Source organism: Giraffa tippelskirchi, chromosome 6 (assembly GCF_054371585.1).
Source record: "Giraffa tippelskirchi isolate mGirTip1 chromosome 6, T2T-mGirTip1v1.2.pri, whole genome shotgun sequence".
Taxonomy (NCBI): Eukaryota; Metazoa; Chordata; class Mammalia; order Artiodactyla; family Giraffidae; genus Giraffa; species Giraffa tippelskirchi.
Genome location: NC_137280.1, coordinates 82,656,504 through 82,671,209, shown reverse-complemented (window position 1 = coordinate 82,671,209; position 14,706 = coordinate 82,656,504). Strand labels below are relative to the sequence as shown.

General features: G+C 48.3%; 1 protein-coding gene and 1 long non-coding RNA gene across 10 annotated transcripts in view; one reads left to right on the top strand and one right to left on the bottom strand.

The window, feature by feature from the left end:
• The window catches only part of MAU2 (MAU2 sister chromatid cohesion factor), a 35,595-nt gene extending 32,662 nt beyond the window's left edge, over positions 1-2,933 (top strand). For 8 of the 9 annotated variants that reach the window (XM_081496129.1, XM_081496128.1, XM_081496125.1 and 5 more), the window contains one exon: positions 122-2,933. In XM_081496129.1, the coding sequence (XP_081352255.1) occupies positions 122-196 (75 nt within the window). In that variant the 3' untranslated portion in view covers positions 197-2,933. The remainder of the gene's footprint in view (positions 1-121) is intronic. The other variant, XM_081496122.1, reaches the window with a different exon arrangement.
• Positions 2,934-10,662: 7,729 nt separating this feature from the next.
• On the bottom strand, positions 10,663-12,371 carry LOC145508779 (uncharacterized). Its single transcript, XR_014055601.1, has 2 exons — positions 11,135-12,371; positions 10,663-10,998 (listed from the first exon to the last, which is right to left on the bottom strand). It is a non-coding gene; the product is annotated as an uncharacterized LOC145508779 (long non-coding RNA).
• Between the last annotated feature and the right edge of the window lie 2,335 nt (positions 12,372-14,706).

Sequence of the window (14,706 nt, the reverse complement as noted above, 5' to 3'; positions counted from 1 at the left end):
CTGCCTCCTGGGGGCCCTGACCAGCCTGAGGAGGGCAGCATTCCAGGCACAGACAGGCGGCCCAGCAGCCCTGCTCCTCACTGGGAAGGACCTCACACCTGTGTGTCCTCCTTCCCCGCAGTGGACAGACGGCCCACCCCCTGTGCAGTTCCAAGCTCAGAATGGACCAAACACCAGCCTGGCCAGCCTCCTGTGAGGGCCCTGGGCGGGGCCTCTCAGCTTCTCCAAGCCTCCGCGGGGGCCTGCTGCGTCCGTGACTTCCACCCAAATGGCACTTGAGCTTTCCTTGGAGATGTGCTGGCGTGGCTGTCTTCATGCTTCTTTCCTGACTGTCTCCAGAGCATCCAGGTCCCTGGGGAGTGTGGAAGGCTGATTCCTGTCCTCCCAGGAAGGGCCAGCTGGCCATTCTTGCCATGTACCAGGAATCTGAGTGCTGTGGCTTACAAGTGGGCTGTTGGAGCCGACTCTGCAGAGCCATCCTTCAAGGTGGATTTGAACTGCCGGTCCTGCTTCCATGTCTGAGTCATATCTTCAGGAGAGTGTCTTGGCAGGGAAGCGGGTATTGGCCATCGGCCAGGACCTGACCTGCATCCACGGGTGTTTGGTACCACCGAGGTGTCCCATGACTTCCATAGGCCTCTGTGCTGGGCCAGAGTGTTTCCTCTGCTCATGGCAGCTTCCTGCGCCCAGAGGCAAGATGCCAGTTTCTGACCCACAGTTAGAGGGAAGAAGTGATGGTGCTTGTCAGGGATAGAAATGCTTGTCTCACCACAGTGCTTTTCCTGGCTTGCCTTTCTGTTTAGCATCCATCCTTTTGGCAGCCGGGGCCTCTAGCTAGGGGTCCTGGGGGACCCAGGAACTTGACTTCTGAACATCTGCACCTTAACTGGGTTCACTGTCCAGCTGTGGGAGTTCACCTGCTTATATTGATCTACGTGTGTGCCTGTATGTTGCTTCCTAGCCAGAGCGGGTGCCTGGAGCTGAGACTCCTGTGTTTGTTATCAGCTGCCTTCTGCCTGTCAGAGTCCATAGTGCAAGGCAAGAGGGACCTTTCTCAGCCCAACTCAGCTCTACCACCTTGCAGGCAGCCATTCCATTGGTACCCTGCCCTGTTTTTAGAGGGGAGGAGGAGGAGACCTACCTGCCCTGGGTCTCGGGACAGCATTGTAACCTTCCTGAGCAGGACCCCAGGAGGCTCTGCCAGGCCCAGACAGCCATTTTTGGTTCTGTGCTCCTCTTGAACAGTCAAGGAGATGCAGGGGATGGTGATGTTGGGGGCCATCACGGCAGCAGCCCGGCCCCATTTAGCTTCCAGTGCCCGGGATGATCTCCCTGATGAGGGTGGTGTGTGGTTTTGCTAGTTATGGCTGCTTGTTGGTTCCAAGTCTTGTTACCCAACACTGTGAAAGTTGCTTCTCAAAGCCTCAGTGTCTGTGACGAAAGGAATGTTGGGATTGCTCAGGTCAGCTGGTTGGGCCCCAAGGCCTGGGTGTGCCTTAGCGACTAGCAGGGCTGTCAACAGACCTCCTTATTCTGGGTCACTGCCCACATCAAGGCCCTGCAGCCCTCATGGGGGCGAGCAATAGTCATGCAAGTAAGCTACTGAATGAAGGGACAGGCTGGCCAACTTTTGTTCAAAAAAGACCTGCCCTCTCTGTGTCCTCCTGGGTCACTCAAGAGTCCAGCCCTGTTCCATGCTCCTCGGGGCTGCCCGTGGGTCTCTGCGGCCTGCAGAGGTGGTCTGATGCCTGTTCATGAGCTGTCTCCATCCCGTCTTCCTCCCCCTTTGAAGGTCCCCCCCGCACAGGTCCTCTCTTCCACCAAAGGGACAGAGCACCTGTCTCGCTACAAGTTGCATCTGCTAGCCTGGACTCCACACTGTGCAGCCTCTCCAGACCCACGTTTCTTCAGTCCTGCTTTACATTGTTTGACTCTGAGTATTTATTTAAACTTTTTTTTGCTTCTAGGGCATTTTGTATGTAGAGCAGTTGAAATAAGAACCTCAAAACTTAACATCTTGTCATGATGTTGAAGTGCTTTTAGTGACCACTCTGTTATCTATGTATATGTAAAGTTAAGGGTAAATTCTTAAGTTTACAGTTAAAAATTCAGTACTCAATATTTAATATTCCGCTCTAGCTTTATGGAAGCCAACCTGCATGTACATGCATGCGTGCAAGCTTTGAACTTCCCCTTCACTGCAGCACCTTTTAGCTACATAAAGCTGTTGTAAATACCCTCCTGTGAGTCCAAATTCAGTGCCTCACAGTTTCTCAGTCATAAGAATTTAAGACAGACTGCACACAAGCCCCAGAGATACATTACAGCCAGTGTCATATAGCTGGGTGTTCAGAAAAAAACAAAAACTCCAAACCTTTAAGCATACGTGGGGTGTGAGGGAGTAGCAGAAAGATTGCTCTTGGCAGGTTAATTATTGAAAGCTGTCCAGACTCCCTTTTGTGTGCCTCCCACTTCCTCCTATTAGTGATGGTGGCCCTCAGGTCCTACAGTTCTGAGGACGCTGGTCCAGGAGGTGCCAGGTTCCCTCTCAGACACCTAGTTGGATCCCCACAGTCACCCATGGGTGAGGCCAGGGTCCTCCCCCTGGGGTAAGCACTCCCCGTCCCATTTATTGGGAACACAGGCAGGGAAATCAGAAAGGGTTGCCTGGCACAGTGGGTGAAATTTGTTGGTTGCATTATTTTTGTTTCCTTAAAGGGTTTTTAATGTATGTTTGGCATACTATCTTTTAATGGATTTTCAATGTCTTAAGTTTCTAGCAGCCTGTATTTTCAGCTGGTGCTTTTAATCACGAAAAAAATTTTTTTTTTGTAAATACAAAGCATTGTTTAAAAGAGCCATAGAACATAGCATCTTGTTTGTAGATTACTTTTCCTATGTATCCAAAGTAAAATAACTTGAAGGAGCCATCACTCACTGTGTCTTTGTTGTGCCGTGCGCCCCTCATGTGTACCATGGTGAAGACTCTAACCTTCCACGGCCAGCCCGAGGGGCCACAAGGCCTTCTGCTGTAACCTACAGGGCGTGAGGATGCAGAGCCCCAGCGCTGGACTGGAGGACCTGGTGGAAACCTGAATCTCCTTCCCCTCTAATGATGATGTTCCTCAGTCCAGCCCTGCTCGAGGGATGGGAGCCGCTGAGACATGACATGCACAGCCCACAGCCCTGCCTGTTTCTGGCTCTTGCCACAGACCAGACTTCCTTGCACTCCTGGTGTCCTGTTTCCTGTGTTCTTAGAAGACATGTGGGTCGGCCTTCATGTACCTGGGGTTTTTGTTTTTCGTTTTTGAGCTGAAAGTCACGTAAAATTTAATGTCTACAATTCAGTGGCATTCAGTACATTTACTGTGTACAACCAGCACCTGTCTACTTCCAGAACATTTTCATCACCACAAAAGGAGACCCCTGTCTCCATTAGCAGTCATTCCCGTTCTCTTTCCCCAGTCTCTGACAACCACTAGTCTACTTTCAGTCACTATGGATGTGATCGATCTGGGCATTTCACATAAATGGAATAGTCTAACATGTCCTTTTGTGTCTGGCTCCTTTCACTCAGCTTCATGTCTTCAAGATTTTTTTTACATGAGAGCAGGTATCATTGCTTCATTTCTTTTTTATGGCTTAAGAATGGTCTGTTGGATGATAGATGGACCACATTTTATCCAGTCACCATTGATGGGCTTTGGGCTGCTGCCTCCTTGTGGCTATTGTGAGTAGTGCTCCTACGGATGCATCTGTGCGTTTATTTTGGCGTGTGTCTGCAATTCTCTTGGGTTGTGCCGTGCTTTTAATGCGCATGGATAGACACATCTTCCCACCCATGCTGTATCAAGGCCCTTGTGTTGCTCTTATTCCTGTCCCCCGAGAGGACGCCCAGGTGGCCTTGACTGCTCCCTTTTAGGGGCACTTCTGAAGATGCCTTTGGGCCACAGTCTCCAGGCAGAATTGCCAGCCACTGGATGTATGAGTGATTCGATACAGTGACAATGCAGAACACACACTTGGGAAGTAGATGATAGGAACTCAGCTAGGAGGCATCCACAGGGCTGAGGGGAGGACAGGAATGGACCTCACAGAGGCTAGCAGGTGGCCAGGGCAGCTAGCCCAAGGATCAGATACCTGGGAAAGGCATCATTACTAGTCCTCGATAACACTCATCCCCAGTCCTCAGAAACCTTGCCGGTCATTCTGCCCATTCCTGGCCATCTTCTCCACCTGCCTGAGGCCCAGTCATGTCTCCCACCTGGAGGCTCCTCCCTGAATGGTCCCAGAATATTCTGTGCTCACTCGCACCTGTCCCCTTGCTAGGAGTACTCCTTGTGGTTGCTGGGTTTCACTGGGGAACATTTTGGCCCAAGCCTGTTGTAGGGTGGGTGGGTCCATGGGACGGCCCAGAGGGAAGGACACACAGGCCATCCCTAGGCAGGTCCAGCAGACACCATTGTGGACACCTGCCCACAAAGTGCAGGTGTCAGCATTCGCAGTCACTGGCCAGGTCCCTGCTGTCCTGCACCTTAGAGGGAGCCTGGACCTCACATACCCTGGCTGATGGGCTCCTGTGGGCCTCGGGATTTAAAGTATTCCTCATGTGTATTGGCTTCCCCTTTGGTCTCCTTGAGCTCTTTGAGTTTATATTTCCCTACAAAGAAAGCTATTTGGGGAGATTCATGCCATGTTTCTGTCTGTCCAGCACCTCACATCACTTCTTCATTTGAACCATACCACCTTCTTTCCCTAATACAATCCCAGTCAGCTCAGAAGGGCCAAGTGGAGGCTGACCCCTGCAAGGGGTCTGACGGGAGTCGGCATCGCTGACAAGTTTAAAAGTATTTTACCACAAATTCATGCTCATGTGATGAGATTACAATGCAGTTGGTTGGGAAAAAAAGGAACGATTCATTTCTATGTGAATTTGGTTTTCTTAGCACCTTGATATCTTTTGATACTTTTTTCAAGGACTGGAAAATAAAAGGACTATTGTTTAGTCGCTAAGTTGGGTCCCAACTCCTTGTGACCTCATGGACTGTAGCCCTGCAGGCTCCTCTGACCATGGGATTTCCCAGGCAAGAATACTGGAGTGAGTTGCCATTTCCCTCTTCAGGGGATCTTCCTGACCCAGGGAGCAAACTCACATCTCCTTCATTGGCAGGCAGATTCTTTACCACTAAGCCACCAGGGAGGCCTAAAGGGACTGTTATGGTGATGCTTTATGAAAAATGTAACTAAATGAATTATGACTGCTACAACAAACGTCGTTTTAAAAATTGTAACATTCTTAAACTAAGTTAGGAGTTCCCTGTATGAAGAAAATCTCTCTGAAACAGACCCTTAGAAGTGGGCCACTTGGTCAGTGTGTGCTTGCTTTGCTTTGAGTGTTTCTAACTACAATTCTGAATGTCATGTGTCTGCACAACTTGATGTTCAGGCTCTGTCTGCAGGTGGGTATGCTCTGCCCAGAGCGAGTGTCTGTGTGGCCCTGGAGGATGTCCCGCTACTGAACACAGGGTTCTGAGCAGAGACGCTCCCCTAAAGGGTTAAATACAAACTGCTCAGAAGTAACGTGAACCGGAAGTAAATCTCCCGTCTCATCTCCGTGGCATCAGCTGCTGCCAGTGGCCCAATGTGTTCCAGCCTCAGCCACCAGGGGGCGTTGACACCCCAGTCAGCAGCCCCACCAGGCAGGGCAAGCAAGCTGGGAAGGCTGGTCTGGATATCGCCAGACCTCAGTGTAGTCTGGCTCTGTCCTCGTCTGCAAGGATGTGGACTGACCTTTACCTCAGGGCCGCTCAGTTCCGCTCCTGTAACACGCAGTTTGGAGAAGCTGATCCCCATGGTTCTCTAGGTGTCAGGGCTACACCATTCATTCCTTCATTTACTCACCAAACATTTGGCACCTACTGGGGACACAGCAGGAGCCACATCAGACAAAGTCCCTGTCCTCAGGGAGTGGACATTCTACCCGCAGCTCTATGGTGGATGTCAAATAGGAGTGAGTGCTATCTTGCCTGTGATAGAAGTAGCATACTGTAGGATGGGGCAAGCAGGGGACCTGAGGGGTGGTGGAGCTCTGTGACAGGACAAAGGGGAGGCCTTCCTCAGCCAACCAGTCAGCTGGGCAGGCAGATGGCGCTTCCAACTTCTGCTACACAGCCACCAAAACTGTGGGGAGGGGATGGACCGCCCTCACGTCTGGACATTCCAGAGAGGATGCTCCGTGGGCCTCTGGGCTGCCTGGGGCATTCTGGAGGGCAAGGGCTGCCACACGTGCCCACCACTTCAAGTCCAGCTGAGACCTGGGTCATGTCCAGGAGGACGTTGATGGATGGAGAAAGTGACTGAGCCCCCTTGTCCAGGGGAGCGACTGAATCCCCAGGCCCCGTCAGGTTCTTCTTCCCCCAACACATTTGGGCCTACGTCCCAGGAGTGAACTCAGGTGGGGGTAGTACAGACCCGGCTGAATATGAGGCATGGCCGTGGGTCAGAGGGTGACAATGATGGAGATGGGGTCGCCCACCCCCTTGTATAACACGGACTTCAACAACAGGTAACCAAGGGTTGGAGCCCTCCTGACATCAGCACAAACTCACCAGAGAAGATGCCTCAGAGCTGGGTCCTGAATTCAGGTACTGTATGCCTGTTCCCTCTGTCATCTGGCTCCCACAGAAGGAAGTCCCAGCAGGGCCACACTCAAATCCCTCATTCAGGATCTGTTTTTGTCAGCATCTAGTTTTCCTGAGACCAAAAACCTTGACTTAAGGAGGTTATTTTCTCTCCCAGATTATTTGCCCCTCCCTGACTTTTCTGGAATAGCCATAGGCCATGCCCGGGGTTGCTCTATGGAACACCCACATGCCTTGGATACAGAGTACAGGGCCAGGTGGGTTTTGCACACAGACAGACCCCAGCATCAACTCGATCCCTGTGGTGAGACGAGGAGACCACAGCCCTGTCATCTCTCTCTGGATTCTTCCAACCTTGAAACTTTACCTCAGATCTCACAGCCACACCCTCGATGAGGGTAACAGGTTGGTGCTGAGCGCATTCCTCTCCCTTCTCATAGTTCTCATGAAAAAGGCCAGAATCTATATTTGGTCACCCAAGAAACCTCCCCACACAACATGATACAGACCTGCGATGCAGGGACGTCGAAGATGTTTTGATCAATGCCATGTGGGCAGCTAATGAGTTGGGGCACCCAAAGCAATCACCAGTTGAAGGTCACAACTTGGAGCCAAGGTGGATTTTTGAAGCTGGTTAATCCCTCACACCCAAGCCACACCAGACTCTAACCTTCATGTCTGATGAGCTCCTCCAAAGGCAGTAGGCTGTGGGGTTGTGTGAAGTGAATTATTCAAACCTGAGCTGACTGCTAGTGGGGCCCTGGCACATGGAAGATACTCTGACACTCGGGGATAGGTTTATAATACAGGAGAATTGGTCATTGATCTGAAATTCAAATCTAACTGGGTGTCCTATGTTTTCATTTGCTAAATGTGGCCACCCTGGAGGCTCAATAACATCTTTGAATAAAAGAATGTAGTCATGAAACCAGAGAGCTGGAAGATTATTGAATCCAAACCAGGAATTTTACCAGTGGGAAACAGAGCTCACAGAGCTTTATAGCATGCTTAACTTCTCCCCATCAGAATAAAATCCCACTTCCTCGCCGGCCTGCAAACATTAGCCAACCTCTCCCACTTAATCCCTGCCCACCAGCTTGCCAGTTGTTCTCTGTGCAGAGCACTGCTCCCCTCTGTCCAGAATGCTCATCCTCTGGCTGAGTCCTTGTTAAGATTCAGATCTCTCAAATCTACCTGTTCACAAGTTTCCAACCCCTGTCCTGGGCAGAGCCCTTTCCGGTCACTATGTCGCATCCCCAGTTACTTTTCTTTTTATTGGCTGCTCCACGTGGCATGTGGGATCTTAGTTTCCAGATTAGGGATTGAACTAGCACCCCCTGCAGTGGAAGCACAGGGTCATAATCATTGGACCACCAGGAACGTCTCCCCAGTTACTTCATCAACATCTTTAATGGTTGAAATCACCTTGTTCACTTTGTTGTCAGTCTGTCCCTCCCCACTCAACTTGCACACCACAGCATCCTGAACTCCAAGACCACAGGCCTGTGATGGCTCCAGTGGAGAACCTGGGCTGTTGAACTGAAATTCTTACCACAGCCCCATCTCCTCCTAAGCTGCAAGCTCCTGGCTGTCTGCATCATTTGGAACAGGAGTGAAGGTTCCCAGAGAGGGGGCACAAGTGACTCCTGCACTAGGAAGAAGATAAGTTTGTTGCCAGAACTAAGCCAAAGTTGTGATTCAGCCTTGTCTAACCCAAGACATGTAGAAATACCCCTACTCCAAATATCCAGGAACTTTTCCCCTTCAGGCCCCAATGCAGGGATTTCTAGGGCTTTCTATTTGTTGTTGTTCAGTCGCTAAGTCATGTGGGACTTTTTGAAACCTTTTCTATACTGAAGAGCAATGTTGGGCTAAGGGTGCTCAGTTCTCAGAAACATTCTAGAACAGTCCCAGGTCACTGACTGAGGTGGGCAACATGAAAACTGCCCACCAGAACACTTGCTTTAAAAGATCAGAGTGTGTGATGCTATGTGTGTGGAAAACCAAAGTGGCCCCTGTACATCTGCATGTGGAATAGAACCCCTGTGGAAGGACATTCAAGAGACTGGTGACAGTAGCTACCTGTGGGGGAGGGAACAGCAGGCCTGGGGGTCAAGGTTAGGGAGAGATGCTCATGCCTGGCACCTTTGCCCACTGCTCTAACCCCACAGTGCTCAGCCCTCCTTAGGGGCCCATTAGATATTTGTGGACTAAATGAATATACCAATGAATGTGGGAACTTTTGAAAGGTTATTTGTCCAAAAGAACAAAATAAGATGGAGGCACTAAGTATGTTCTTTCATTCCATCCCCACTGCTCATCCTACTACCCACCCAGTGCCAACCCCATGCCTGCCACAGAGGAGGAAGAGGGGAGCATTCGTGCTGACCAGACACATTCCTATAGTTTCTATATATCTGGGAGAATGTCTGTCTCCTGACTCTCTTGTCCATGCTTCGGCAACAGCCCAGGGGAAGAGTCTCATAAAGAGGACCAGGACCTTGGTGAGCAGATGTGTGAGAGGCTGACTTGCAGCAGGAAGTACGAGCCTGGCAGGATCTGGGTGGGAGCCAAAGTCAGGGAACCCTGATGGCTGCTTCCCTGCAGACTGGCCTGGAGGCCTTAACATGGAGGCAGGAAGCAGCTGGGCAGTGACAAAGAAACTTCCCTCACAAAGACATGGCCCGTGACTGCCCAGAGCTCCCTGGGGACTCCTAAATTCCACTCAAGACAGGAGATGGGATGCCACCTGCTCTTCCAGTGGAGTTTAGAAACTGCTTAAGTGCAGCGGGTCTCTGTGGACTTTGAGATTCAGGCTGGCTCTTCCAGGGGACTGGCTCAGCTCTTGCCTTGATGCCAAGCTTGCTCAAGTCATATCCTCTCTGCACTCTGCATTTGGGAAATTGAAGATGGACTAGCTGATTGCTTAACTTCCTCTTGGTTCTGACAGTTCTTAACACGCTATTATCTACACGAAGATGTGAAGGGGAGAGATGAGTAGGCATTCAGAAAAAGTGGATGACCCAGGCATTCATTGTTCAAGTGTTGTGTGTGTGTATTTTTTTTTTGGCCACACCATGTGGCATGTGGGATCTTAGTTCTCCGACCAGAGTTCAAACCCTGCAGTGGAAGCATGGAGTCTTAAACACTGGACCATCAGGGACATCTCCACTGTGTATATATTAAATGGGTGCATGTATCTATCATAAGTATTAATATTTTGAATAATGTAGTTCTGTCCTTTGGGAATGTATTATATACTGGAGAGAGAGAGAAAGAGAGAAAGAAAGAGAGAGAGGGAGGAAGATAAGGACGAGAGAGGAGGAAAAGGAGGGAGGAAGAGAAGAAGGAAAGAAGGAAAAACAAGCCAGCCTACATACTCTATGTAGTTACTTAATATAAAATGTACAAAAATGAGGATTATAAACAGAAAATGTTAGTTATCAACATGCTTATGGCCCTAGTAGGTGGGAAGACTCTATGAGAGTCAGATATTTTGTTCAGAATTGGAATTTAAACCTAGGTAGGTTCTGGTTTTATTTATTTGTGACCCTAGCTGAATAAAAACCCTTGAGTCTCAATTTTCTCCCCTCCAAAATGGGGCAATGTACCTTGATCTCATACAACTTCTGGGAGGCAGAGAGGCAATAATGGAGGCAGAAGCTGACTTAGACAGGGCAACATGCCCAGCCAGCCCCATTCAAGCCATGAACCACGTGCTACTGATTGTAAGTTCGCCAGAATATTAACAGATGTTCTTAGGAAAAAGGGCTTCCCTGGTAGCTCAGCTGGTAATGAATCTGCCTGCAATGCAGGAGACCTGGGTTTGACTCCTGGGTCGGGAAGATCCCCTGGAGAAAAGAACAGCTACCTGCTCCAGCTACCTTCTCTGGCCTGGAGAATTCCATGGACAGAGGAGCCTGGCAGGCTACAGTCCATGGGGTCACAAAGAGTTGGACACGACTGAGTGACCTTCACTTTCACTTTAGGAAAAAAGGAAACATCACATGCTCAAGGAGGGTTGTAATATAACATAACAACATGTATTAACAATATTAAAGGCTTAGCCAAATTCTCTGGCTGAAAAAAAGTTTTGTTTTTAAGCAGGGAAACTCATCATAGAATCTCTACTGACATTTTGAGTCATTCTTTTTTTGTTTTTTAAGACTTCTTTTTTTGATGTGGACTATTTTTTAAAGTTTTTATTGAATTTGTTACAATATTGCTTCTGTTGGTTTTTCGGCCTGTGGGATCTTGGCTCCCTGACCAGGCATTGAACCCGCACTCCCTGCATTGGAAGGTGCAGTCTTAACCACGGAACCACCAGGAAAAGTCCCTTGAGTCATTCTGATGTCTCCTGGAATTCAACGTGGAAAATTTTTCATCAATGAATGTAAGATAGCATTATTGAAGAAAGCATCCAGGAAGAAACTGTAGCAAAAAGAAGGGGCAAGTAGAGGGCTTAAAACATTAAGCCAAGATTCAATCTTTACCTTTGGTGATGGAGGTCATTTAAAAAAATTTTTTTTCTTCCTGATTTATAAAAGCAATACAATACAGTCTCCTTAAAAATCAAAGTTTTTTGAGTAGGGGTGTCATGTGGTCCATGATTTAAGAGAAATTAGTCTGACAGTTTGCACATGGTAGTCCAGGCATCTGTGGTAGAAATGGAAATTGAAAAGAGTAGATAGAAAAATTAGGGCTTCTGCAGTGGTCCAGCAGTTAAGAATCCACCTGCCAACGCAGGGGACACAGGTTCTCCCTCTCAACCCCCCGACCCCCGCATAGTTCAGGTGCTGTTTGACTTTCTCTTAGGGAATCAGGGGGACATTGTAGGCCAACCTCTTGATTTAGTGGTGTCTATTTCTCCTGGAAACAGGGACTGTCTTTTTTTTTAATTGAAGTATAATTGATTTACAGGGCTCCCCAGGTAGTGCTAGTGGTAAGGAACTTGCCTGCCAATGCAGGAGACATAAGAGACACGGGTGCGATCCCTGGGTTGGGAAGATCCCCAGAAGGAGGGCATGGCAGCCCAACGTGACTTAGCACAGCACAGAACACATAGTTGATTTACAATGTTGCATTAGTATCAGGTATACAGCAAAGTGATTCAGTTATACGTACCTATATATCTTTTTTTTTCAGATTCTTTTTCTTTAAAGGTTATTATAGAATATTGAGTATAGTTTCCTGTGCTATACAGTAGGTCCTTTTTGTTTATCTATTTTACATATACTAGAGTTAAACTGGGCTTCCAAGCTAAATCAAAAAGAAGACAAAAACAAATACAATTTTTTTTTAAATTAAAAAAAAATTGGGCTTCCATGGTGCCTCAGATGGTAAAGAATCTGCCTGCAATGCAGGAGACCTTGGCTCAATCCCTGGGTTGGGAAGATCCTCTGGAGGAGGGCATGGCAATCCACTTCAGTATTCTTACCTAGAGAATCCCATGGACAGAGGAGCCTCGTGGGCTGCAGTTCACAGGGTCTCACAGAGTAGCAGGAGCAGGAGTTTTAAATTCAGTGCCTGGGACTAAGATACTCCTAATTTATCCCTCCCCAAAGGAACTGACTTATTACCACCGTTTTTCTGGGAGAATCAAAGCTGAGTCCAGTGGACCGGCCGAACGATGCACATTTCAGGAGACTAGCAACTCAGATATGTGAATCTCATGTGTGTGTGCGTGCTAAGTCGCTTCAGTTGTGTCTGATTCTTTGTGACCCTATGGACTATAGCCTGCAATGCTTCTCTGTCCATGGGATTCTCCAAGAATACTGGAGTGGGTTGCCATGCCCTCCTCCATGGGATCTTCCTGATGCAGCTATCGTAACTGAATTGCTCTTGTCTCCTGCACTGGCAGGCGGGCTCTTTACCATTAGCGCCACCTGGGAAACCCAGGTGGACCTCATAGTGCTTGGCAAACCCAAATGAATTAGGCAATCCAAGAATCCTAGAGGCGATGATGGAGGGGCACTTTACTGTGTGTTCCTGAACTGCCACTATCACTGAGTGACACTTGTGGGCTTTAATATTCATGATTAGTACCCTTTCTACTCATTGTCAGCTGGTACTCTTCCTTGTCCAGGACCATGACACCAAGAGAAGGTCTCTGCAGGGTGGCAACCCACCAGGTCCTCATTTTTCTAACTACTGTTGAGGCTTTGCCTTCCTCGCCCGCTTGTGCATTCACCTGGCTCAGTTCCCATTTCCCTATTTGGATGTGAATGTCACTTAGCCAGTTTGCCCACATGATTTCCCAGACCCAGGAAGGGACACGCCTTGATGCAGAAAGATGCAATCACTGCTACCAGTGTGGAAAGGAAAGCCCATCCTTGGTATGAGTTGAGTGCTCTTCTTTTTTAATGTCAGAAGCTGTGCTCCTGTCATCCATTTTGGTGGGTCATTTCACTCTCTCCAACGAATGCCATTTGCCTCTGATTCTTCAAAGATATAATTTTCCAGCCAAATGGGACTCTTGTTTATGCTTAGAATTCCAGACTTCACTGACATCTCTTAATTCAACCAACATTTCCGCCTCCAGGCAATGCTTTTTTCCCCTTTCCCCAGAGAATCTGAGAAATTCTGTGCATTCTTAAAATAAAAAGGTGAGATGTAATTATAGGTCCTGACATTTCCAGGGATCAGTCTGGAAATTACATAGAGTAGCTCTGAAATATTAATAACCTCACTTCATTTGCAATTTCCCTTTGATAAAGTTAATTTAGGTAGCCTTGACTCTGGTCAAGGCCCCCACTTGCCCTTTGCTCTTGAGTCTGGGGACTCTATTAGAACTATTTCCAGAACCTTCTCACAATGGCCTGAGAGAGAGATTAGGCCCAGGGAATTCTGGGTTCTTACATGACTCTGCCTTGCACAACGGATCAGGGGCACAGGTCTCCCTCCTCATCTTTCCTGCACAGAGGCCAAAACTGAGATTAAGACAATGCAAGTTTAGGATTCAGCCGTAAAGTACCAGTGGGATGTGAACAAGTCACAGTTGCCCTCTGGGCCTCTCAGTTTCTCATGTATAAAACGAAGGGGTTGGACAATGAACTGCTCTTTGATCCCAGTTCAACTCAGAACTATAAAAGCACTGAGGGATTACTTAAATGAATAAAGCTGTATTCTTGCTCTCAGAAAGCATCCTGGTTAGTGACTGGAATGAAACAAAAAGCTCCCAAGTCCTATTGCACACCAGGTACTACACAAGGCACTTGGAGCTCACAATCCTCAGTGCAACCTTTAGAGAACTGGTGTTCCCATTTCTGATATGGCTAAGGGAAGTAACTTGGAGTCGCAAATGGTAACCCACTCCAGTATTCTTGCCTGGAGAATCCCATGGCCAGAGGAGCCTGGTGGATTACGGCCCACGGGATTGCAAAGAGTTGGATACGACTGAGCGACTAAGCATGTATGCAAGGAAAATAACTGGCCTAGCTAGAAAGTGACAGGTGTGGGGTTGACCCCAGCTCTGCCAGTCACCATAGTCCAAGGTTTTACTGTCCACCCAGACTGCTTCAGACACTTGGAGAATGTGGCAAGTGCTACAACAGAGGTACAAACAAGGCACTCTGGGAACACCGTGTCTTCATGTTTCCAGAAGTTTCCTTTTCTAGCTAAGGACTCTGTCAGCCTTACCACTTGAGTCCAGGCTGAGCTCACTCAGGGAATCAGGCCCCACGGGGCTCTCTGCCAATCTCCCATCACTCTCTCAGCATTTATTTTTTACTTTTCTCCCAGGAATGTCAGCTCACTTGTAACAATAACAATAATCCTTTCTACATGGGAACAGTGCTTCAAGGTTTACAAAGCACTTTCACATCCATTATCTCATTTAATCACTTTCCTCCTCTACATTCCTAGAACCTATTCTTGGTATCTCTTTAGTATAACAGTCTGCCTTGTCAAATAGGCCTATTCCCCTTTACTGTGTTCATACAGACTCACAAGTTCCATCCTATAATTCAGGTATCCCAGCATCTTGCGTATTTCTGTGCATAGGTCGGTGAGGGGGTGGGGTGGGGGCGATAACAGTTTGCCATATTGAATCCTCAGAGTGTTGTGG